Source organism: Polyodon spathula, chromosome 6 (genome assembly GCF_017654505.1).
Source record: "Polyodon spathula isolate WHYD16114869_AA chromosome 6, ASM1765450v1, whole genome shotgun sequence".
NCBI classification, from domain to species: Eukaryota; Metazoa; Chordata; class Actinopteri; order Acipenseriformes; family Polyodontidae; genus Polyodon; species Polyodon spathula.
This window is the reverse complement of record NC_054539.1, coordinates 24,152,329-24,177,420: the sequence shown is the minus strand read 5'-3', so window position 1 is coordinate 24,177,420 and position 25,092 is coordinate 24,152,329. Positions and strand designations below refer to the sequence as shown.

The 25,092-nt window shown below is 35.8% G+C and overlaps 1 protein-coding gene across 1 annotated transcript in view; it reads right to left on the bottom strand.

The window, feature by feature from the left end:
* Positions 1-1,571: 1,571 nt before the first annotated feature.
* sntg2 (syntrophin, gamma 2) overlaps positions 1,572-25,092 on the bottom strand; it is a 129,799-nt gene continuing 106,278 nt past the window's right edge. The window contains exons 11-17 of the mRNA XM_041251563.1: positions 23,313-23,351; positions 21,156-21,272; positions 14,877-14,948; positions 9,643-9,849; positions 3,735-3,827; positions 2,621-2,731; positions 1,572-1,703 (exon numbers count right to left, since the gene is read on the bottom strand). Of these exons, the coding sequence (XP_041107497.1) occupies positions 1,572-1,703; positions 2,621-2,731; positions 3,735-3,827; positions 9,643-9,849; positions 14,877-14,948; positions 21,156-21,272; positions 23,313-23,351 (771 nt within the window). The remainder of the gene's footprint in view (positions 1,704-2,620; positions 2,732-3,734; positions 3,828-9,642; positions 9,850-14,876; positions 14,949-21,155; positions 21,273-23,312; positions 23,352-25,092) is intronic.

The following is a 25,092-nucleotide window of genomic DNA, read 5'->3' as shown; positions in this document are numbered from 1 at the left end:
GTTTTCCGTCCACTAGAATTTTAGCATTGGGACAAGATTTTTAAAACAAACAAAAAAAAACTATATGAACATGAATGTAATAAAATAATTTGCAAAATTATATCACAAAAGTACTGGAAGTCATAATAGTAGTACAGTTTTTCAATTGTCAGTTTTTCGTTAAAGATAGAAAACGGCAAAGCGGTATTTAATTCAATATGCTAACGTAATATTATTCCGCAGGTCTCATTCAAATTTATGGAGCAAAATGAGTTAATTCTATTGGGTGATGTAAAACTTTGGCCATAGCTGTAGTTGCTAAAATGTAGTACAAACAAGTACTGTAGTAATGCAGGACTGCATTTCATGGGTACTCTGTATACTGATTGGTGTGTATTATTAGGCTCTCTGTTTTTGGTTCTTAATGTTTATGTATGGTATTTGGATGTTTTTTAAGCCCCACAGGACTACATCGTTCTAAAAGGTTTCTAGCAGCCAATGAAATGATGGGATAACTTTTGTTTACAGATACTGAATTTCAGCAGTCTAATCAATCAGGACTTCAATATGCTGCAGTTATCCCAGAGGAAAGCACCGGAATGACCAGATGGCCTAGCCATTCAAGGTGAAAGGCTTAGGTATGATGTTGATCACCGGCTAATTATATGACAGGGCTAGATGAACAAAGGAATGGCTAGGCTCCGGTTTGAACTCCTGGGCAGTGGACCAAAAATACACTCTACATTATAATCAATATCACCCAATTGCCCCCAACCCAACCAATTGTATGTCAAATTGATGCCTCATCTAAAAAGTTTTCTTTTTGCAATTTATAGAAACCAATACTACTTGGTTGAATATTTTGTCTTCACACAACATCAAACCAGAATGTGCAAAGTGCCAGGGCAACTTACCATGCCACTTGGTTGCCATGGGGGATAAATAACTGATTAACAAAGCAAAGTGGCAGCTTTTTTTTTCAGACAATACATTGAGATGTGTTTCAGTTTTAGAAAGCTAAGCAGTACTATGTTAATAGTCATGAGTTGAGGATGAGTCATATTGAGGAAGTCCAAATGCATTTCTAAATATTTGAAAGGAAACAGGCTTGTATATTGTATTACTAAAATGTCAGCTTAACGCTGCAGTGTAGCTAATAGTCAATAAAGAATATACGCAGCCCCGCCCCCCGAATAGCTTATTTGAGCTTTGAACAGGGATTTGCCAATAAAAAAAAAACTGTAAAGCTTGCTAATCTGATCTTCTTATCTCACTTTTTACAGCTGAGGGTATTGCATTCTTGCATGATCATTCCCATTACATATGCTACTATAGAACCTTAACAAAGATGTATGAGAATGTTGGAAAGTAATTTGTTCAACAACTGCAGTGACATTCATATATTTCTCCACGAACACTAATATCAATAAAGTGCAAGCAAAACTACAACATACCGGTACTTATTGGTAACCAATACAAGTCAAAAGTGACGATTTATACTCTTTTGTAACTTCACAAGTTTCATACAAAAATATTTGTAATATGCATAAAAGACTTCTCTCTTAGAATACCAGAATGTAAATTGTGTGGTTTTAGCTGCTGTACATGTATTTTCTTGCAAAACTTTGACTGTCAATAAATAGCGGATCCACAGCTGCCACTTTTGCTGCTACAAAAGAGTGTATACAGTGTAGAACTGCAGTGAGGTCAGCAAATTCCAATTCCTGAAAAACAAGAAGAAAACAAAAGGACAAAAGTATCACATTTCTAATTGTTTCAAAAAAAAAGTTTTGATTCCCAATAATAGGCATATTCTCAGCTTTCCAGTGCACTTATCACCAGTCATTCCCTGAGACACTTCATCAAGGAATTAAACCAGTAATACAAACAATTCACTTTTACTTTTATCAATTATTATTTCAATCCTTAAAACTATGTAGCAAATGGCAATTCACTACAGTTAGAACTGGTGTAGTAATTAATTTTGACCGCCACTTCATATTAACCCATGGACCGCTAGCAGACAGAAGTGTTTCATTCCTTTGCTGGAATATTTCTTTATAAACAATGAATCCACCCTGTATATGATGTAGGTTGACAATTTGTCCAAACCCAGGGGCACAAACACACACATACATTCTGAAACATGCAATAACTTTCCTAAGGATTCTCCTGGAATATCTTCCCTATAACCAAAATAATTGTTAAGTGATGTAAAGTGTTTCACATTTCTCCTCTGTTGAATCGACAGCCATTCTGTGATTTACATTGTCAATAGGTCCAAACATCCACAATTCCAGGAGGATCTATACATAAATCTAATCATAACCTTAAATCACAGTTTTACCCAAAACATGTATCTTAATCATATCCCTTGTTGCAAAAGAAAACAAATATATGATTATACTTTTATTTGAAAACAAACAAAAAAAAAAAAACAGCTTTGAGAATCGCTCAATGTTCCAAAGGTCTTGGAATTTTAAATAATTTCAATTTCAACTTTGATTTCTGCACCCTTGACATGTGTTAACACAAATCAGTGAGTGGGCAAGTTATTTCTTCTTGCTGTGGATTATGAATGAAGTAACCTTTAAGTACAAGTTTTAATTTAAGCAAGTGGGATTCTGATTATCTAATTTACCTTCATCTCAATCTGTTTGGTATCGGAATTCTGGAAAAGAAGTTTCACCCGTGTCTTTCCATCATCAGAAGACCCTTTCAGTTGTGAAAACTTGTACTTCCAAAGAACATTCTGGGAAGTAACAGTTCAAGACACTGGTATTACAATTAACTAAATGCTTAAGGCAGCATTTAGAAAGAGTTAGGGCTTAATATCTTTGCTTGAAAAAAACTAACTGCAAGTTGTTTTACACAGTTTCTTCTCAAGGTTTCCAATACATGATTAAGCTGGACAAGGAGAAGATTGAACATGTACTGTACAGTTCCTGGCCAGTTTATTAGAACATATATGTAAAACCATGTTGTGCCACTGTTTACCCCGATCACAGCCTTGACACGATGCGGCATAGACTCCACAAGACGTTGCAAGGTGTTTCGAGGGATATCTATTCAGTTATTACTATTTCATGAAAGTTAGGCAAAAGATCAGATAATCATGACCACAAATTTGCTGTTCAATTTCATCCAAAAATGCCCAAAAATGATCTGTGGATTATGATGGCCATAGACCATGTCTGTCATGCTAGCATTTGTACACAATTCTGTTAAATTAAATCTGTGCTATATCAAGTATAGCTGTTGGATACAAGTGCAGAATTGTTGGCTAGACTTGATCCAGAATTACACTTTAGTAAACTACAGCATTTGTCTATCCTTTCAGAGTAATTCAAGAATCCAGGAACCAAGGCAATGCCAAATTCAACTGGTTAGACAGATCCCAATAAAGTGGCCAGGCAGTGTATCGTGCTCCTGGAGGGCTCTTTCACTCCAGGTTTAAAACGAGATAATGAACTTAGGGTCTGGATGGAGGTTTAATTTGATAAATGAAATAATTTAGGACAGGGTTAGAACAAATACCAGGAGTGGAAGGGTCAACTTTGGCCACCCCTGATTTACATGATTACATTTGGAAATTATATCTTCATTAATTAACTTCATTTTCATAATAATTAACTTCATTGCACTATTTTCAAAGCAGTTACTTTTTAACTTAGTGTTATTGGTGTACTAATGTGTTGGTAATTTAATGCAATACAGTTACCACACAGCAGTATCAAAAAACACCTCATACTCACCTTGGAGATATTTTCAAAGCAGGTAAAGCCTGTCCCAAAGTCAATAATAAAGCAGAGTAGCTTTCCTTGGCTGCTACACATGTATGTCTTGGACTGAAAAAAAAAGATTTGGCAGTACTAACAACATATAACAACATTTCTCATATTCTGTACCTCCAAAAGGATTGCATCTAACAAAAAAAAAACTGGATGCATAAACTGGATTGTTTAACTTGTAAGCATATAGTTCTTCTTTCCAATAAACAAAACCACTGTAATGACATTGATTAAAACTTGACTAAATAAATAATCATATTACTTGAACCAGTACAAAACTTTATTAGTTGGTGGTTGTTTATCGTTTTCAGTGTTTTGGTTCTAAAAGCTTTGCTTGAAATTCACTGCAAATGCTTGTAAATCCTCCCTCACGTAACAGTGCGATTTATGATCTGTATCATAGCTGCCGACTTTCCCAGGGGCAGGGAGGGGTGTCCGATGATGGACCTGTGGAAAGATTCTGATAAATATTTATGGAAACTAGTGCTTTAAGTTAACCAGTAAGGATTGTTCGCTACCGTGAAATACATAAATGCTTTGTTGTGGTAAATTGTGTGTTATGCACACTTTCAAAGATTATCTAAGAAAATAAATCCTCCAAGCCATCCATGAAATAAGTGCTGCTTGCGTTCTTAGATTGGCATCTTTACATTTCAGAAAATGCATTCTTCATTTTAATTGGTTAACAGTTCTTAATTGTTGTAAGACGAGTTAATTTGCGTGTCAAGAAAGTCAAAAGCCTAACATTAAAAAGAGGAAGACATAGTACCAGGTATAAGTGTGTAAATAAATCCAGTAAATAGTCCTCGCTTTCAAACGATATGCGGATTGACAAACCTCTGGCAGCTGATGCATTTAAAAAAAAAAAAAAAAAAAAACAGTAAGTTTGCGGACTCCAGGTTCATTTAAAAATCAAGCGCATGGCACAAGGTTTTGAAATGTTATATACACTTAGCATAAAGTACAGGCATCTGAAATGAACAACTCAGAATCCTAATCAGATTGCCTGCCTATGCTGCCATACCAAAATCTGTCCACTTGGGATAGTATTTTAACATAACTACAGCAACCTTACTTAATAAACACATTCTGAAAAAAAAACCCCAAATGGCAAATGTACTTTTTTAAATTAATTGCACAGAGTAGTAGTAACACAATCTATTACTTCATAATACCACTATCTGTACAGTTCTTCTAGATCCTGAAAGGTGTGGGGTATAGTTCCATCATATAAGTGCTGTGGAACCTTTTTTGGCCTCCAAATGCTGGGGGTTTCCAAATTCCGCTTGACTGCAGCTTCAGCTGTTTTTGCCCAAAATTGAGAGAATCCATCACAAAGCTGACTTAGTTTTCTTTGAGTGCTTTCATCATCAGTTCTGCTTGATGGAAGTGCAGTTTACGGCTCTGTACTGCAGTATTAACAGTTTCAGCTCGAGTGAAAAACAGTAACAGCAGCTTGAGAGTGAAATAGGTGTCTAACAGATATAAAAGGAAACCACCTGCCTTTCCCCCAGCATCACTTTTGTTATGTGCTGACAGTTCTTCAAGAAACTGCATCAACTTTCTGTAGTTGGAAACAACAGACTGCAACAATTTTGTTCTGAGTGTCCAATATGTAGGACAAAATGGTCGTAATTTCTCATTGTCCACTCACTGAAATTCTTTTAAGCAAGCAAGGTGTTTTGGAGAGTTCTTGACAAGGGAAATCAACTCACGAGTAAGAGTAAGACAGTCCTAACATGCTGCAACGTGTTTGTGCCACATCCTGTACCACCAGGTTTACAGTATGTGCTAAACAGTGAACCTACAGGGCTCACGGTTCATCTTCTTGAACAAGTGCTTGTATTCCCTGCCGACATCCAGTAATATTTGCTGCACCATTGTAGCACTGTCCACGACAGATCAAAAGGAAAATCGAATCTAAGGAGTACATCTTTTAGAAAAGTATACAGTGCCTGCGATGTGGTGTCTGACATGTTGTAAAAGTAGAAAGATATATATTGTATGTCAAGATTATTCTTAACAACATGAAAACATAGTGACACCTGCTCTCTAACCGGTGTATCAGAAGTTTCTATAATTAGGGGAAAATAACCTGCTTCATGGATTTCTTCAATCAGTGTGCGCAGAACATCATGAGCCATAATTGAAATCATCTCATTAACAATGTCATAATCCATTTGTAACAAGTGCGAGTCAGCCAGGATTTTAAATCCGGTATGTCTTCTGCACGTAAAGGCAATAGCTGTCTCAAATTTGACTCTTCATCACTGAGCCCTCGTTTTGCTAGCCCCTGGCTGCCAAAATATAGTATGGATGACAAAAGCTTGATCAGAGCCCTTCTGGCTTCTTTCATTTGTTTTTGTTTTGCTTCAGAACAGGATGCAGCTACACTTACCCTAGTGTTTGCAGCTGATAAGCAGCCTACAGCTGCACAATGAAAGTTAGATCTTTTGTTCAAGAGGCCTATAGCTGGTGTCAGCAAAAGCAGAATTGTTTCCATTTTTTCCATCCTTTGCCTTTAAATCGCTAGGTGGAATATACTTCTTTCAAGTCTTGGAAATATACTGACTTAAAGTCTTGGAATATAAAAGAGTACTACAGTAAACTGTGGTTGGAAAAAAGCACAGCAAGGCCCAGGCAAGTATGGTAAACCAATAGGAACTATGGAATAACACAGCACAAAATGTTAACCATGATAAATACAGGAAAGTTATTGATATAAATTAGGAAAAGCATGACAAACTGCAAAATGAATGTACAATTATACTGTGATAAATGCGAATAAGGGGTTAACAATTGAACATTGCCCAGCATTGTAAGAATCAATTATATAAAAACATCAAATAATTATCTCTTGTGTAATATTTAAACCAACCATGTAATCTCCTCTTTTGATATATGTCATGGTTTGAAAGTTTATTTTAACACTGTTCAGGAATCAAGCACATAAAATGTCATCTATTACTAATGCATGTATTTGAAAGGTAAACTTTGATTTTATTGAATCTGTGAAACAACATTTTACATTTTGTGATCAAATGCTAACGATCTTTGTCTATCTCCTAGGACCAAAAACCTAATTTTGTCCTTTTAAAAATGAGTCTTTTGCCTTTGCAATCGACGACGACACATTTAAGAGGCTATTAACCCTGTCTTTCTTTTTCATTGCTGCAAGTGTACAGCTTAAGTATTTACATGTTCTTTTTAGCAGTTGTTACTAGCAGAGTTTTATCTCAAAAATCCTAACAGCCCTTACCCTCAAGTTAATTCAACTGTACATTCTGAACTATTGTATAGTCAAATGACTAAACTAAAACTAAAAATAACTGTATACATCTTAAATAATTAGTTCCCTGGCAACTGTATAAGTGGGCAGATCCTGAGAAGACAGCTCTTGCATCCTTTAAAATTTCTACTCTGCATAATATATTCTCAAAATCTTTATTAATTACAATACACTAAAACACACTTTAAAAAACATGACAAGGGCAACCTACTGTACTTTGCACTGATTCTGCTACTTAACAAGATGCAAAATACCTACTATGATATCCTATGATAGAAATACAGACAATGATAACATGATTGTTATGTAGAAGAGTTAATAGGTTCTTGTTCTGACTAAGCACTACAAATACTGCAGAGAGGTGTTTGATACCTTGACAGATTCTGTTCTTTATCTACATTTTAAAGCACTTACTTAACTGGGTCCAGTAAAGTGCCATGTATTGTAAACTTGGTTGCTTTTCTGGAAGGAGAATCCGTTCCATAACCAATACGTCATCAGCAAGCGCATGAAAGCTCTGTTTACTAATCTTTCTTGTCGCTTCTTTTTTGTGTCGGCCTCCATCCTCCCCAGCCACCACCTCACAGCATGCCTCATCCTGGGGGGAGGTGGCTCATAGCCACGTCCTATCTGCGGCACTGGTATGCATGTATCTGTTCATGTATTTCCAGCCAGCCTCACGCAGGTAGCCGTCGGGCACCCGCGGACGAGACCTCCGGCCAAATTTTTATTTCACTCTGGCCCTGAGTGCCCTTCACAGTCATAAATCAACTGCAATTGCAATCGCTATCATTTAAGTCGATTCTCCATGCTGAATACTCCAATCTTCCGTGGCTGATGGGTGAGACAACTATGTTGTAACCTCGTAAAACATGGGCCTCGAAGAGGACCCATTACTCACATTTGATTTTTAATTAAGCAATAACCCCAAATATGTCTTTACTGTCTAGTAAGGCCTGCCTTGTGCCGCTAAATGGTGAGGGCATTTAACATAACAAGAAGGGCCTTACTAGACAGGAAAGCCCCCCTACGAGGGTTCTATTGTTATTAAAAAAAGTTTTTCCTGTTTTTTTTTTTGTGACTTTATGCAGCACTAGTTTTTGTTGCAAATGAATACAAACGTTTTCCTCAATATTCCATGAGTATTGCAGTTTGCTCAGAATTCCATTTGTGGTCTGGTAGCTTTCAGGCTTCATTGTCCCAATGGTGGACTATGACACGTCATGGGTATTTCCAATAGCATAAATAATACCTCAATACCAAAAAAAAAAATAAAAAAAAAATACATGGAGCTTTTCTTTAGCTCAGGTACTTTTTTTTTTTTTAATTAGGATTTAAGTGCTGGTTCGTGTATTTGTGTAAATTTCTGTATTTAAGCTACTGTTAGGCCAGAAAATAAATTTGTGAAAATAAAAATAGTAATTAAAAATATTTAGTAGTGTTAAAGCTGATCATGCTGTTTGTTCAGTAACTGGTTTACAGTTTATATTAAGTTTGTTCAAAGCCTTCTTCCTGGCTTTGTTTGTTACAGTAGAAAGCACCATCCTGTGTTGTTAATATGATATTCTGAAATGACATTGCTGAAATTAATCAGACTGCACCCAGCTGTTAGATTGCTTCAACTCGTCATTCAAACCGGAGACTAGTTGCTATTATGGTTTCTGGATTGCTGCTGACATTATACAATATTCTCGATTAAATTTAAATAGATAGATTGAACGTGATTAAACATAGTTTGAATGATGACATTCAAAGGCCTTTACCAGTGATTACCACTGATTTCCTAATCTTTATTTAACAAGGATTTAGATTGTGAAGACCTAATGTATTTTTTAATTCATCATTGGACAAGCTATCTGTGAAGTACTAGTTCCTTATCCTAGAGATTTTTACTTGTATATTATTCAAAACTGCACCAATTGTAAGAGATACGATCTAAGTACTAGGGCCACCCCCAGTTTAAAGTAAGCCTGCTGTAATGTTTGTATTTATTTCTTTATTTATTTTAACAATTATTTTTCATTCATTCTGATTTTCTCTCAATATTGAAATGTCCAATTATGATTCAACCTGGGTCACTGCTGCAACCCCTGAACTAACTCGGGAGAGACAAGGACGAGCACATGGGACCTCTGAAACAAGTGCCGTTAACCACTTGCTTTTTATCGCTCTGCAAGCCTGCCGTGCAGACATCTCAGAACTTACAGCGTTGGAGGACCACACAGTTTTGAATTGCGTACACACAGGCATCCGGCCAGCTACAGGAGTCGCTGGTGTGTGGTAAACGAAGGACTCCCCAGCCGACCTAACCCCTCCCCGCATGGCCAATGCTTGGCCAATTGTGCGTCGCTCCCTGGGAACTCCTGTTGACTATCGACAGTGGCATAGCTTGGATTCGAACCAGCGATCTCCACCCCAGGCAGAGTGTCTTTACCGGATGCACCATGCGGGAGCCCCATAATATTTGTATTAATGACTATACTAAGTTCACATTTTATACTAAAACCATGTTAAACTGGTATAATAACAACCAAAATATACTAAAATATACACACATACATACTCCACATTTCATTTACTTACCCCTGTCCTCTGTACTTCCATAAAAATCGCTCTTTGGAAAGATTTCTCCCACTCTGCCAAATCGCTTCCTAGTTCCACACTAAGGTAGTGGCTCTTGCCTTGTCCAGCCATGACACTGAAGCAATACGGCCGTTGGTCGCGGAGCTCCCAATCCTGGTGAAGGCCTAGATATAAGTTTGCTTGTAGCCAGCAATCTTCTATCTGGAGCTGAAAGACATGCTCTTGCAGCTATAAAATGTATAGGCAATGGAGCTCTTAGGATATGTTCATAAGTTTCTGCTATGTAAACTGCCACATTTGAAAGATGTTGGTGAAAAATATAGTTGAAGCTATATAAAGACATGGTCACAAGAGGTTATATTTAGGGTATGTAAGGAGGTATGACATTTAGTAAGGCCTAAGTAATTCTCTTGCAACTGTTTTTGATCTTTATATATCCAGATTTTCTTCAGCTTCATCAGTTTATTAAATGAGATTAACATGTGCAATAACAATCATAATTTATCTTGTGTACATTTGTAAACAGTAATGCATGCCATCCATAAATCTAAGTAAATTGATCTTTTTCAAACCAATTAATAGCCATATTGCAAGTCCTGTGTCCAGAGAACACTATTAAAATCATATGTAATGTGGCACTGCCACTTGGTAGGTTCCTGTGTTCTGGCTAAGAGAAGGAAATATCTTTACATTTGGGCATTGTATGCATGAAAAAGTTGTTTGGCATATCAAGTTGATGCAAAGATTTAGAATGGAAGAAAAAGAATGTTACAAGAAGAATATGGACCCCATGACTCATCTTCAATTTCATCTCATAGTTACTTCAGAAGTCAAGAAAATTCTCGTTATAGAATTTTCAGAAATCCACACTCCATTTCAAAATAGGTACTACATTTCAAACATTCCCACTGGGCTTAGATAATATTAATATTAATGTAAGCACTGGAGTTATACCGTTGAACAGCAATATACATACCAATGTATGTTGGACTCGCTAAGATAAAGTGTAACACAAGATGTGATGGCACAAAATGATCTCACTTCATAGATTAGCATCAAGTGCTTTTCCCTCCTTATAAGCCTAATGTTTCTTGCATATTTAGCTACATAGAAAGTAAAAAAAAAAAAAGATTTCTGCAGTAGGAATAGAAAAAGGATACGTGATTTACAAGCTGTTTACTAAACCACTGGGATACACCTCCCATTCACATAAGCCTTCACGTTAATAATCATTAACTTTAAAAATATAGAAATGTACACTGGCTCCCCCTTGTCGCTTATTGAGTCCCTCTAATTTGGATGCATATAATGTTTGGTTTCTTAGAAAAAAGTGATATTTTAGGATGGATAGAATGTAATCCTCTTCAGCATAACAACAGATGTCAAGTGTACCACAGTCCCCTAAACAAATTGTAAATCCTTGTTATCCTGTAAAACCTGTTTTAAGTATCTGTTGGTACGCTTATATTTGTATTCCTTTGTAAATTAAAACACTTTGGGTACCTCAAAACCAAGTATTAGGAACTAAACCAGTTAAAGATTCCTCTCACAATTCCACAGATAATTATGCTGCAGGGATTAAGCCTATCTTTTGAATCTCTGAACAAGAAATGCATTTTTCATTAACACTGTTATACGATCATTTCTCTGTGGAAAAATTTTAAAAAGTTGATGGCACAATTTTTGAGCTTCATGATTTAGTTAAGGTATTCGATTGCTGAAAACAGAACGATTTGTTAACAGGCTTGGATGGTACAGTATACCACCATTTGTTTTGTTCCTATTTCTCTCATAACATCTAATGTAAACTCTGCTGTAAGGCTTGTCATTGAGATCAACCTTGCCAGAATAAAAGGATGAGCAAAAAGGAAGGGAACTAAAGGGATTCAGGTGCAATAGAACCCCTTTCACACGTGTATGCTCTACCCAGGACGGAATCCAGAGTCATGCGGGTCAGCTATGTGATTTCACACAGCTTCTGATAAAGCAGGGTTGATCTTGGTGACAGACATAAGTAAATAATGCACATATCAGTGCCCCGGAAGCAGCTTGTCGGATGGTCTTTTTTAATTAAAATGAACAACACATATTATATGTATGTTAACTACGATGTGGAACGTGCCTTCACTAACTTTAGGGTTGTTCAGAAAAATTTAGATTTATAGGATTATTTTTTTAACTATACACATCATACTTCATAATTACTGGAAATGTGAATATGCGCATAATCATTTGCTGTGTGGGGTCTATTGGAATTTTCGTACTATTTCAAACCCCAAACAATATTCTCTTAAAAAAAATACATGGTTAGTAATACATTATTTCACCTACATAGGTATGAAGTATGGGCTTTATATTATTTAAGAAACATGTTTTTGTTTGTCAGAATTTTTCAGAGCAGTATTAAAATGTATGAAGCTGGTAGGCCTGTCACTCTGCATGTACAGTGTCATTTTGCTATCCTAAAAAGCTGTAATGGATAGACATGATTTATACCTAATCTTTAGTCATACTGTGAAAAGTTAAACAAGCCAACAAGCTGAGAAGGCATTATTTGGAATAAGAAAATGGATTTGAGATTTGTTTTACCCTGATTGCTCAATCTGAGGTCCTTAATCTCTGGTAAAGGACCTTGAATGATATCATTCAAACTATGTTTAATCACTGTTCCAAATCAATCCACCAGCAAATATGTAAATACAGTATACATTTTCTGCTTGATGAAAGAACATCTCCATTCTAGTATACACCCTTAGGACGTTGTCTGTCAATGTGGGCGAAGGCCCTGTCCTCACTATGCCTTTAAACCCTATTAGTTGACTTTAAACTGGCTTAAAAGTGCTAAATACGGTTTGTATCCACACTACACAGCGTTTAATAACGTACTTGAAAACCTGACTCAAGACCACCTCAGGAGCTAGTCTCAAGTCTGGTTCTAAATTAGATCGCATCAGGTAGTGAGGTTTGTCAGAAGTATGGACACTGTACTACCAAACAAAATTTTTTGTGTATCCTCCAATATCCCAAAATGCTTTGTGATATGTTTGGCTAAATATTCAGAACAGGCATCTGAAGGACTTGCTGTCAGTGTACACTCTGCACCTGGTATTCATTTTTACGCTTTAAAAAAAAAAAAAAAAATCTGTCAGGACATCTCTCTGTTAAACTGGTGGGGAAAATAAAAAAGCACAACACTAAATTATGCAACTACACAAATGAAATGCAAGTTAAATGTAGGACCAGGGATGAACAATTCACGTCAATAAAATTAAGGGGACCACAGTTAGGCTCAGGCAAGATATCTTCTGAGTTTAGTTATGAAAACAGAATCAGCTCACCTTGTTTAAAGGGATGCCACCTGATTAAAAATAAAACCCGAAAACTTCAAGGCCTACATGTGTGTTTGTATTTACTTTTTCCAAAATACTTTTATTCCTTTTTATCAATATGGACCTCTGATAATATGGGGCATAACACATTTCAAATAAATCACAGTGCATGGTGGGATAGTACCATATTAATTTCCAATGTTCATTGCGCTGCTAGGAATCGTAATCAAACTATGTGATGCATTAAGCCCGACTAAACATGAAATGGTACTTTAAGGTGGAAGCTTTGAGCTGGATTACTTAAAAATGTTTTTGAGTATGGTTCTCGAGATCAGTTATGTTGTGTGGACAGGGCCTAAGTCTGCTTCCTCGCTGTCCTGTACATTCATTTTATCTATTTAAATGTAACAAATAAAGCAAAACAAATAAATAGTGTTTGCTGTCAGTGGCAATACAGTAACCACAACACCAATAGCAAAAATACTGTAGAAATCAAACATCTCATAAACAAGACAGGATGGTGCTCTCTTCTCTAACAAAGCCAGGAGGCTTTAAATAAACTTTATGAACACAGAGTGAACAAGTTACTTAACAAACAACATGTACAGAGTAGGCTTCGAAATATTTTTAATGACTACATTTTTTTTTTTTTTTAAATTTCGCTAATACATTTTTAGAATTTTTTTTTTTTTTGGGGGGGGGGGGGGATTATTAGGGTATTGGAAACACCTACAATGCAACATTATCCACCTCTAGGATACTGAAGCTGGAAGGCTACCAGACCAATTGAATTCTGGGCAAACTGCTTTACTCCTGGAATACTGAGGAAAACATTTGTATTCAAACATTTGTATTTGATTCTGGCATTTAATGGCACCAATCGGTAAGGCCCTCTTTTTAACATCCCTTGGTTACAAAAACATCAAAATAGTACAAATACAAATTAACAAATAAAAATAAACTTAAAACAGTGCTTTATATAGGATGACATTGATATGGTTCTGGAGTATGCAGCTTCATAAACTTTAGTGCTGATCTAAAAGATCTTTCTAACCAACAAAAACTGTTTTTCTAAATATAAATGCCACATCTATTTGTGTGCGTTTGAAACACATGGATATTCCAAACAGAGACAGAAAAATGTTGGACTAAATTATTTCTAGAAATTATGAAGTATAAGGTGTATGCCTATGTAATAAAAAAAATAATATTAATACAAATATGTATTTTTCACAGCACCACAAAGTCAATGAAACCACGTTCCAAATCACAGTTAATGAATATAACGAAACGATGCAATCAGATATGCAACAATTGTTAATTGAATGTACATATTTGTAAATACTGCATTAACAAATGTTGCAATGGCAGTAAAGAGCAAAATTTCCTTTATAAAGATGACAGCAACAGCAATCAGAAAGGCTATAATTTTCTTAAAGGGAATGTCAGTTGTTCCAGATTTGCTTGCAGCTTTTTCTTTACTGCAAAAATATCCTCAAAGCAAAGTCAGCTCACTGAATTAAATAGAGAGCTAGGGGTGCTGTACATGAACATTCTACCATTCAACTAAAGAGCTAGCTGTTAGTACATCAGCTGCTAGGGGGAACCTGTTACATAAGACCCCTTGCTTGATCAAAGCTTGTCCTCAAGTGCAACCAAGCACATCCTCATCACAAAATTATTATTGCAAAAATACCATGGAATGCATTGTTAAGCTGCCAATGCTGTCCACTGATGCCACCAAGACCAACCAAAGGCGTTCTAGTACTTACTGGGTGGCTGGAGGATCGAATATTGCTGTTTTATCAACGTGTCATAAAATCCCAATGCATTTGGTCAAAAACACGGGCTAAATAACCCAAGTAAGATATTAAATTGCAATATTGATTAGTAGCTGGAACCTACCTTGTGAACCTTAAAGAGAACCTCACAGAGGTTATAGATTGTTTCCGCTCGTACCCAGTCTAATGTACTGACCTGAAAAAAATCAAATAGAAATCTCTCAAAGTATAAACTAATAATTAAATGTCATGTATGTTAACAGGATCTCTCTGGGTACTCACCTACAGTATATACCGTACAATATATACCAGATTAATACATTCTATCAATTTCCAATTATTATTGACACTAATACATGTCTTTCCAATAAAGCATTATTGAAAATCCCTTACAATCCCAAATGGCTCCATGTGTTTTGCTAGATGATTTGCATGAAAATACCACATTTATGTCTAGAACTGAATTAGTTTCTACAAATATTATGGCATAAAAAACATTAATAATGCATAACAAAATAGTATATAAATATTAGCATTTGTATGGGCATGAACCAGCACTGTTGGCATAAGAAAAAATGAAGACTTTACTCTTAGTACAAAGAAAATCAATTTTTTGTATATGAAATATAAATTCATACCACACTAAACTGTGACCAGTCTGGCTTTGACTGGACTGAAAAAACAGGTAGGTGGGATAGTGGAACTGTGCTCCTAATTGAGTTGTACCAGGTACAAAGTCAGTAGTGTTTCTGACCTTGTGGAGCACATCAGGTCTTTACTTTTTCACTTGGTGGGTATTCTTATTTATAATTCATTTTCAATCTCTCCATGTTTTAAAGCCTGGTCCCTTAGTTCTTAAATCCATAATGCATTATGAGTGCTATAAAGGTCCAAATCATAGAGATTTTATTTTATTTTATTGTGTCTATTAATTCTTTCTTAGAACTGGTAGAGATCTGTCGGATGAAAGCACCACCCGGGGCATTATTAAATGAATTTATTTCTTTGAACCAGAGATGTGCCTCTTTTGTGGTGGGAGGAATAAAGCATGCATCAATGCTTGGTAGCCTATACAACTCTGTCCTGTCTGTCCTGGTTAAGAAATATTTTTTCTATGTATTCCTTTGTTATTCCATTATTTTATGTCTTAAACTTGTAAGTGTTGCATTTTCTTCTTAACAAATCCATACAAACTCAACCTTTCAAAATGTTATTTTCTTAAATATAACAGAGTGATATTGTAATCATTTTCATAATAGTAACAAAGCACAAACTATTATTTTTTAACAAACTTCATATCTGTGATTGTTGAAGCCACTTTTTCAAAGCATTTGTACTCGTCTTTAAATAACTCACACATATACAGTATGTATCTGCAGGTGCCACACAGGTTAACTAAGTGACACACAAGGATTTACAGAAATCTCTGCTCTCTAGATCATACTCACATAACACCAGTCCTCACCATTCTCACAATAGTAGATCCAGTGATGCAAGATGGAACCTATACAACCTTCATTCCTATTGCGTTAGATGTAAATTGATGATGATCGCCATCAAAAAGCAGAATGTGCTTCAATTTGGATACAATTTTGTATAAAACAAAGTTACTGCACATACAACATTGGTCCCTATTCAATTTCAAGGAAACCCATTATGCGTAAGTATATCATGACTAGTTTTCACAAGGCACAGTGCAGATGCTATGATGATGCTGTCAGTGCATGGTAATGGCTGCAGATAGCCTACATTATTCTAGCTACACATGTTTTTCTCAAGTGTAAAAAATGTGCTGCATTTTGTTCTGAAACAGGTAAAAGTTTTGTATTTGAAACAGGTACAAGTTTTTGCTTTTAGTTTGTCAGCCTCTAATGTCTGGTTACATGTAATCTCATATTGAACACAGCAGGGGCCTGCTGTAAATTTGAACACCATACCTGTTTGCTTGTTTAACTATGTGATCAGATGATCTCATGATTTATTTGTAATTTTTTGCTATGATGTGACTGAAGCCTGGAGCATTGTTGTGCTACATACTGTTCTAAAACAGAAAAAAAGCAATCATTTGTCAATCTCCTGCCTATATTCTGCCTCATCCTGAAGCAAAACCACTTCCCTTGTTACATACCATGATATATTATCAGTTTGTTATAACAATATGGAAACATTTATGCAATAAAACAGTGTAACAGGAATACCGTAAGATCCCTCAATACTGATTAGATCAAACCTAAAAATTTGGCAATATCTCCCATTTCCACACTTCTATTTCCCATGTTCTGCAAGACTCTACCTATAGTAACTGCATTATGATTTATCAAGGTAGTGTTAGATAGCCCTACTGTCTAATAAAATGCCACTGCTGTGCAGCAACGTACTTATGAGTATGTTGACCATGTGCATCTGGAGAGCTGGTTGATGGTGACTGTTGATTTACAAAAATCAAGTGGCTAAGTCATAAATAATGAATGTGTATTTTCCCCTGCAAGTATATGTAGGGCAGTGTTACAGGGAAAGGTTAATGATTACAGTTGAACTTAGAGACAGAGTTCCCTTTTGAGGATGTAGGGATGAAGTTTTAAGACTGAAACAAACACATAGTGTTTCTAAGCATCATGAAGAAATTTTTGGCTTGGTTACTTTATTGTGCACATTCTCCTTTTTGTAAAACAAAACCAAAAAAAAATAGGCTAATGTCGATTTGGAATAAAAATCTTTGAAAATGTAACCCAATATGTTATTTTTATATGCAGGAATATATTATTAGCTGCAACAGAACAGTACATACAGTATATGTTGAGGGTGTATAGGACACAGAAGTGGCAGTTGTGTTAAAAATAAATAATCCCTTTCAAACATAATTTTTCAGTTTTCAATTGGAAAATGACTATGTTCCCATCTTACACAAGGTATTTATAGAAAGGAAAGAAAAATGGTACAAGATGAATGATGCACATGTTAAATAGAAAAGTGAACGTGTGATTCAGGCAGGAGAATAACCGAAGATGAGGAATCTAGTGACTGACATTGACCTATTTGAAAGGAGAAGAAAATATAATAGGAATGAAATTACATACCAGATGCAATGGTACTGTAACTAATAAAAGTAGGAGATGGATTAGGGAATATGCCTTTAACCTTGTGTTAAGCATATAGAATATGCTATGCTCTATTGACCTGATGTTAGTGTAAAAGTTGTGAGATGTTTTGGAATTTAGTAAGATTTTTATGTTAATGGAATTTTAATTTTAAAACCCAAAGGATTAAACTTAAATCAAATCTTAAAATTAATAGAAGTTAGGAAGTGTATTTAACACAATTTTAACTTTCGCCAGAAAGGTAGAAGGTTATTAAAGTGAAATTTGCTTAGAGAACACCTCTTTTTCAACCAAATTCTCTATAACAATTGCTGAACAATTGTTTAATGGGGTTTTTCTTTGGCTTATCTCTTTGTGCGGCCACAGACTTGTTTTAATACAGATCATTACTGTCAAAAGCCTGACAATCAAGGATTGATCTAATAGCAAAACCATGTTTTTTCATTGGCTCAGGAACATTTTTCTGCATTAAGATGTTTTCAATGTGTTGTTTCTGTTACTGGTAGAGCATGTAGTCTTGTTGTTACATGTAGTCTGGTTACATGTAGTCTCGTTGTTCCGTGTAGTCTGGTTACGTGTAGTCTCGTTGTTCCGTGTAGTCTGGTTACGTGTAGTCTCGTTGTTACGTTACGTGTAGTCTCGTTGTTACGTGTAGTCTCATTGTTATGTGTAGTCTCGTTGTTACGTGTAGTCTGGTTATGTGTAGTCTCGTTGTTACGTGTAGTCTCATTGTTATGTGTAGTCTCGTTGTTACGTGTAGTCTTCTTGTTATGTGTAGTCTCGTTGTTACGTGTAGTCTCATTGTTATGTGTAGTCTCGTTGTTACGTGTAGTCTCATTGTTATGTGTAGTCTCGTTGTTACGTGTAGTCTTCTTGTTTTGTGTAGTCTCATTGTTACGTGTAGTCTTGTTGTTACGTTAAGTCTGGTTGTTATGCATACGTGTTCATGGTACTAGGTAACCTTAAGTCTGCTTGTTATTCACATTTTATAAACAATGTGTATTTTGATTCTTTAGTTTCAAAGTCACAATATATAATATAGTATGTGCATACTGATAGGATGATATTGTTTGGTACATATGAGACAGGCGCAGTGGAGCTTGGTCACTAACTGACTTCTCCCTTTAGAACTGTAAATTGCTTAATACAGAGCTTGTGTAAACAGAGTCAAAGGCTTTTTCATAGTCGATGAATCCCAAGCAAAGTGGTAGTTTGAATAACTTGCCATACAACTTGAAGATGATCCATTGTGCTAAATCCACTCCTGAATCCTGCTTATTCACTTGATTGTGCCGAGTCAAATTTATCTTGAAGTCTGTTGGTGAGTATCTTGGTTTAAAAAAAAGATTATAGATTATTAAGTAATAGGTGTGTAGTTCTTGAGGTTTTCTTTATGTCCTTTCTCATGTAAAGAATCACTGATGTGTTCCAGTCGTTTAGCACTTTCTTTTGCTTAATAAAAGTACAGCATTTTTGTCAGCTCTTCACCTCCTTCTTTCACGATGTCAATCATTATGCAGTCTTCTCTGTGCACCTTTTCTGTCTTCATATGATTGATAGCATGTTTCACTTCTTCCAGTAGAACGTCTGGAACTTCTTCTTAGGGTTGTATTTTTCCCATCTCGTCTTCGTCATCTGCTATGTTGCTCTTTTCATCTTGGTATCATTTTCTATAAAAGTCTTCGGCTCTTATCAAAATCAATTTGTGGTTCTTGATGACAGTCTTCTTGCTTGATTGCTAAAATCAGTTTTTTCCCCACGATTAGTTTTTGTTTTGATTTCTTCATGATTCGGTTGTTTTCAATAGTTTTCTCTACCACCCCTAGTTGAACAATCGTATATCCTCAGTAATGTGCTTACTTACTGTCTTGTGGAGCTCAATGTATTCAATTTTTGACTTCAAAGCTGCTGTTTGTTTCAATTCCCTTATTTTCTTCATGAGGTCTTTTTTCTCTTGTGTGATCTTCTGGCTGCATTATGTACTCTGTGTTCCAGAGATGTTTTTTGCTGTTTCTGCAATTACTTGCATCTCTTCCTCATAGATTTTGTTTACCTCGATTGCTTCATCCTTTTGCAGATCTTGAAGAGCGCTGAATCTATTCTTCAGTTCCAGTTGAAATACCGAGTTTTGCTTCTGGAACATTTCTATGTTGATTGCGTTGGATTTCGTCATCACGAGTTTTGCTCTCTCCAGTGCTGTGTTTAGGTGTATTTTGCATCTTAAAAGTCTGTGGTCAATTCATGTGTTATAATTATGTGAGACTCAGTTGGGTCTTCTCCATGTCTATTTCCTGATAGGTTTCTTCTGGAAGGTGTTCATGATGAATACATTCTTGTTCTCTGCAAATTCGATTAATCTGTCACCATGTCCAAATCTGACAACCGAATTCTCGTCTTCTTGATGTGGCTCCTGTTTTGTTTTGAAGTCGTTGATGATGAAATTATAATGAATTATAGTGGCTCTTCCCATTTTCATGTAGTTTGTGTAGTTTTTCATATTTATATATATATATATATATATATATATATATATGTATATAATATATATATATATATATATATATATATATATATATATATATATATAATATACATTATCTATAACTAATAGAGATTGACAACATGTCAGAGAGGTCCCGTTCTGACTGTGAAACTTTCAAGTTCCTTCATACTGAACTTCATGTACTTGATTGTACATTTACCCTCCTTGGTGATATAAGTATATATATATACTATATAATAGATATCTTATATATATATATATATATATATATATATATATATATTATATATGTAAAGATCTATATTCCAGGGGTAGTTTTGAGAATCTGACCCATGAAGCTACGGACCTCGCTTATAATCTGATCTGACTTCATATAGGAATAAAATAAAATAAAAAACGTATATATTTTTTTCAGAAATAAACATTACTGATTTTTATATTTTGTATTCTTCTGGTATCACTTGAGAAAAATAAAAATAAAAACTTACTCTCTATAGCAACAGTAATTAACATGGGCATAACAACTTTTCTCTGCCGAGTTATCCATAACTAGAAAATATGTAATGGTGGTTCTTGTACTAAGAGTATTTTATTTCATCTGACTGTTCATTGTAAATTGCCTTCAATCCATATTGATTAAAAATGTAAACATAACAGAAAAAACAAACATGATCTAGTAGAACAGTACAGCGACTTCTGTGGATTTAGACTTGGAATTGATAATCCTGGTTACAAAAAAATTAACTATTTTTTACTATTTCTGTACATTGTTAACAGTAAATACACAACAACAAAGGCTTACCGGGGGGGTGCTGAAAATGTAGAAAGATGATCCCTTTAGTGCCAGAAACTTGAAATTGTACAGCTGTGAAGAGTCCGTCCCTTGAAGTCTTTCACTGGCCCACCCCATATGAATAACCTGCAGAAGAAAAAACCGTTTTGGAAGTTTTTCAGTCCTCAAGATTCGGAGTTTTTTTAGTTCCAAACAATTCCAGGTCTTTGTTAGTCCAAGAATACAAAGTTTATTTCACTTAGAAATATATATATATATGATATATATATATATATTATATATATAATATATATGTATACACGCGCACATGTGCTGGGTATACAGTTGTAGTCAAAAGTCTACATACCCAAATGGAAATTTAGAATTTCTAGAAATTTCTTGAAAACGAATTATACGAATAATCTTTTCTAGCAAAAGTTTTGTTTTGTGGGTGAGGAAAAAAAGTTACAAGAAATAGATGTCTGCAATTATTTATTTCAGCATTTTTTATTTATTTATTTTTGCAAAAAATGCTAATTCAAAAGTAATTCATACCCTGACGAGGACCTTGAAATTAATATCTAGTTAAGGCACCTTTAACAATAATAACCTATTTTTTTTTTTAATTTAGTAATCGCCAATTATTTTTTATTATTTTCTCCCAATTTGGCATATCCCATTTTTTTTAGGTTCAGCTCACCACTACCACCATCAGCCAACTGCTTTTTTTCACATTACAGACTCACCGTGCAGCCACCACAGAGCTAAAGTGTCGGAGGACAACGCAGTTCTGGGCAGCTTACAGGAAAGCTCACAGACGTCCGGCCAGACTACAGAGGTTGCTGGTACATGGTGAGCCGAGGACAACCTGGCCGACCTAAGCCCCCGCCCCCCTGGCGGCGCTTGGCAAATTGTGCACCAGCCCCTGGGAGCTCCCATCTAGCGGCAGTAGAATAGCCTGGACTTTTGGCATGATTCTTTAATGATTTTTGACCAATCTTCATCACAAAAATGGTTCCAGTTCATTCAAATTCTGAGGACTTCACTTGTGCAGAGCCTTCTTCAACTCAGATTTAGATCGAGACTTTAACTAGGCCATTTTAGAACCTTGATTTTATTCTTCTTTAACCATTCTGAAGTAGATTTTGATGTGTGCTTTGGATCATTGTCGTTTTGGAAAATCCTGCTGTGCTTTAAACAAAGTTTTCAAACTGAGGTGTTTCAAATGATTGGCCTATATCTTTTGGTATGCTACGGAATCCATTTTACCATGTATAGGAACTAAATGTCCTGTGCCATTAGAGGAAAAACAGCCTTGTAGAAGGATATTACCATCCCCATGCTTGACAGCAGGTATGGTGTTGTTTTCTTTGTACGCCTCACCAGACTTTCTCCAAATGTAACAACTATCAGCGTGACCAAATAGCTTGATTTTTGTTTCATCACTCCACAAAACCTTTGACCAGAATTCGTATCCTCACAATTCTTCTACTTGTTCTTGGTGAAAGAACTTTCTTTCTTCCAGATCGAGGGGCGCTGTGACAGTACCATGAGTCTTGTACTTCTTGATATTAGAAACAATAGTTGAAATTGGGATACTCAAATGCTTGGAAATCTTCTCGTATCCTTCTCCAGCTTTATGACAATATTTCATTTTCTGCCTAAGGTCTTCAGATAGCACTTTACTTTTTTCCATATTGACTTATTGGTAGTGAAAGCAATCATCCTATGCCTAACCCTTTCATACTTTCCAAGAATGACTTTTTTAGTATTAGGTTCTGCATTATCATATTGAAATTTCTAGCACCTTGCAGACAATACTATCATATCATCAAAGGGTATGAATATTTTTGAATTAGCATTTTTGGAGTTTTCACAAAACAATTGCTGAAATAGATAATTGTAGATGTAAATGTAATTTCTTGTAACTTGTTTTCCTCGTCCAAAAAGCAAAACTTTTTCAAGAAATGTATGGAATTTCCATTGGGGTATGAAACTTTTGATTACAACTGTATATTGTTTTTTATACTTTGAAATTTTGAGGCACTGGCTCCCTTGCCTCCTCTAAGGATCCTCCATAACTAAATTGAACATCATAAAAGTCTAACAAAACAATAAAAGCATTACATGGAAAATGGGAAATGTAATGTTTTGATATGTCTGTAATGGATAGAGAAATATCCTTACCTGGTCATTAGGAGAACAGCACTTGTTGGCCATTTTCATCTGGAAAAAGGTAAATAAAACATCTTACATACTGTATTTCAGATTAGCACATATGGATTGCTGTTCAAGTGTACAGCTATGGCTAAAAGTTTAGCATCATCCAATAGCAGACTTGTCAACTCTCCCTTATGTGCTCGGATTCTCACATTTTTGGTCACTTTTCCCAGAAAACTCCAGGGGCAGATTTCCTCCTGTATTTTACTCAAAACTACTGTTGGCAAACCACTAATTCTGCAAAAGTCATGTATGGTCTGTGCAGTGGTTACAGCAATCCCTGTCTGTACCTAGCAGGGTTTAGGATGCAGGGGAGCCCTGTGGTAAGCATTGTTATTATTATTATTTATTTCTTAGCAGATGCTCTTATCCAGGGTAACTTACAATTGTTACGAAGTATCACAGTACAAAGTATTGCCTTATAAAATATCACATTGCAAGTTATCACATTATAAAATATCACATTACAGAATATCATAATACAGGTAAGAGCAGATATGAAAGTACAATAAGATCAAATTCAAGTAAGAGCAAAAAAGTACAGTAAATTATAAGTAAGAGTGAGTTAACTAAGAGCAGTTGATACTTGGAGTAAATAATTGCTTATATGAGTAGAGTCCAGTAAGAACAGGTAGTAAGTATGATAAATGGATGAGAATGATTTCAAATAAAATGATTTCAATAAAAAAAAAAAAAAAAAAAAAACAGTGAGTATGGTTACCTATAAGAATAAAATTAAATGCAAGACATGGTAAGTAGTTATAGTTAGGAGCAATAGTTGAATGCGAGCAGTTCAGTGCAGTTGCAAGCTGATTCAAGCACTGGTACAAATGGGTGCCATATAGAACAGTATGATCAAAAGTTGTGGTGTTTAGAGATGCTGTCTGTACAGGTGTGTCTTGAGGAGGCACTGGAAGGTGTCAGGGACTGAGCAGTCCTGATATCCATGGGTAGGTCATTCCACCACTGAGGGGCAAGGGTGGAGAAGGAGAGGGCTCGGAAGCGGAGTGGGGTACAGCTAGTCTGCCAGAGGTGGAGGAGGGCGAGCGGGGGTGTAGGGAGAAATGATAGTCTGGAGATAGAATGGAGCAGAAAGTTCACGACAGCAATAAACGAGTACAACAGTTTTGAATTGGATGCGAGCAGCGATAGGGATCCATTTCAGGGATCGGTGCAGCGGTGTAGCATGGGAGAAATGCAGAAGGGAAAAGACAAGGTGAGCAGCAGAGTTTTGGATGAGCTGGAGCAGACGGATAGCAGAGGCAGGGAGGCTGGCCAAGAGGGAGTTGCAGTAGTCAAGGCAGGACAGTGCGAGGGATTGAACTAGGAGCCTGGTGGAGTAGTCGGTGAGGAAGGGCCAAATTCTGCGTATGTTGGTGAGGAAGAAACGACAGGAGCATGCCAGAGTAGGCAATTATTATGTGTGCCTTAACGGTGGGAGCAAGAATGATGATGTTTGTGGTAAGCACTAGAGATCACAAAAACACCAAATGGCCAGTTACACTCCAAAAAAAAATGGAGATCAAGACATTTACATATGCAGAGACCTTTACATCGTGTGTCTAAAGCAGACGTGTTCCTAGACAGACAAATTGCAAATTGTTCTGCAGAAAAGACAACAAATAGTGAAAGGTGCTTCTGTTACAATTTCAGCATTAACATTGCTTTAGAAATTCAGATCGATTGATAACGTGTTTATATACAGCAGCAATGTATCATTTGAAATAGATGATAGTTGACAATGAAA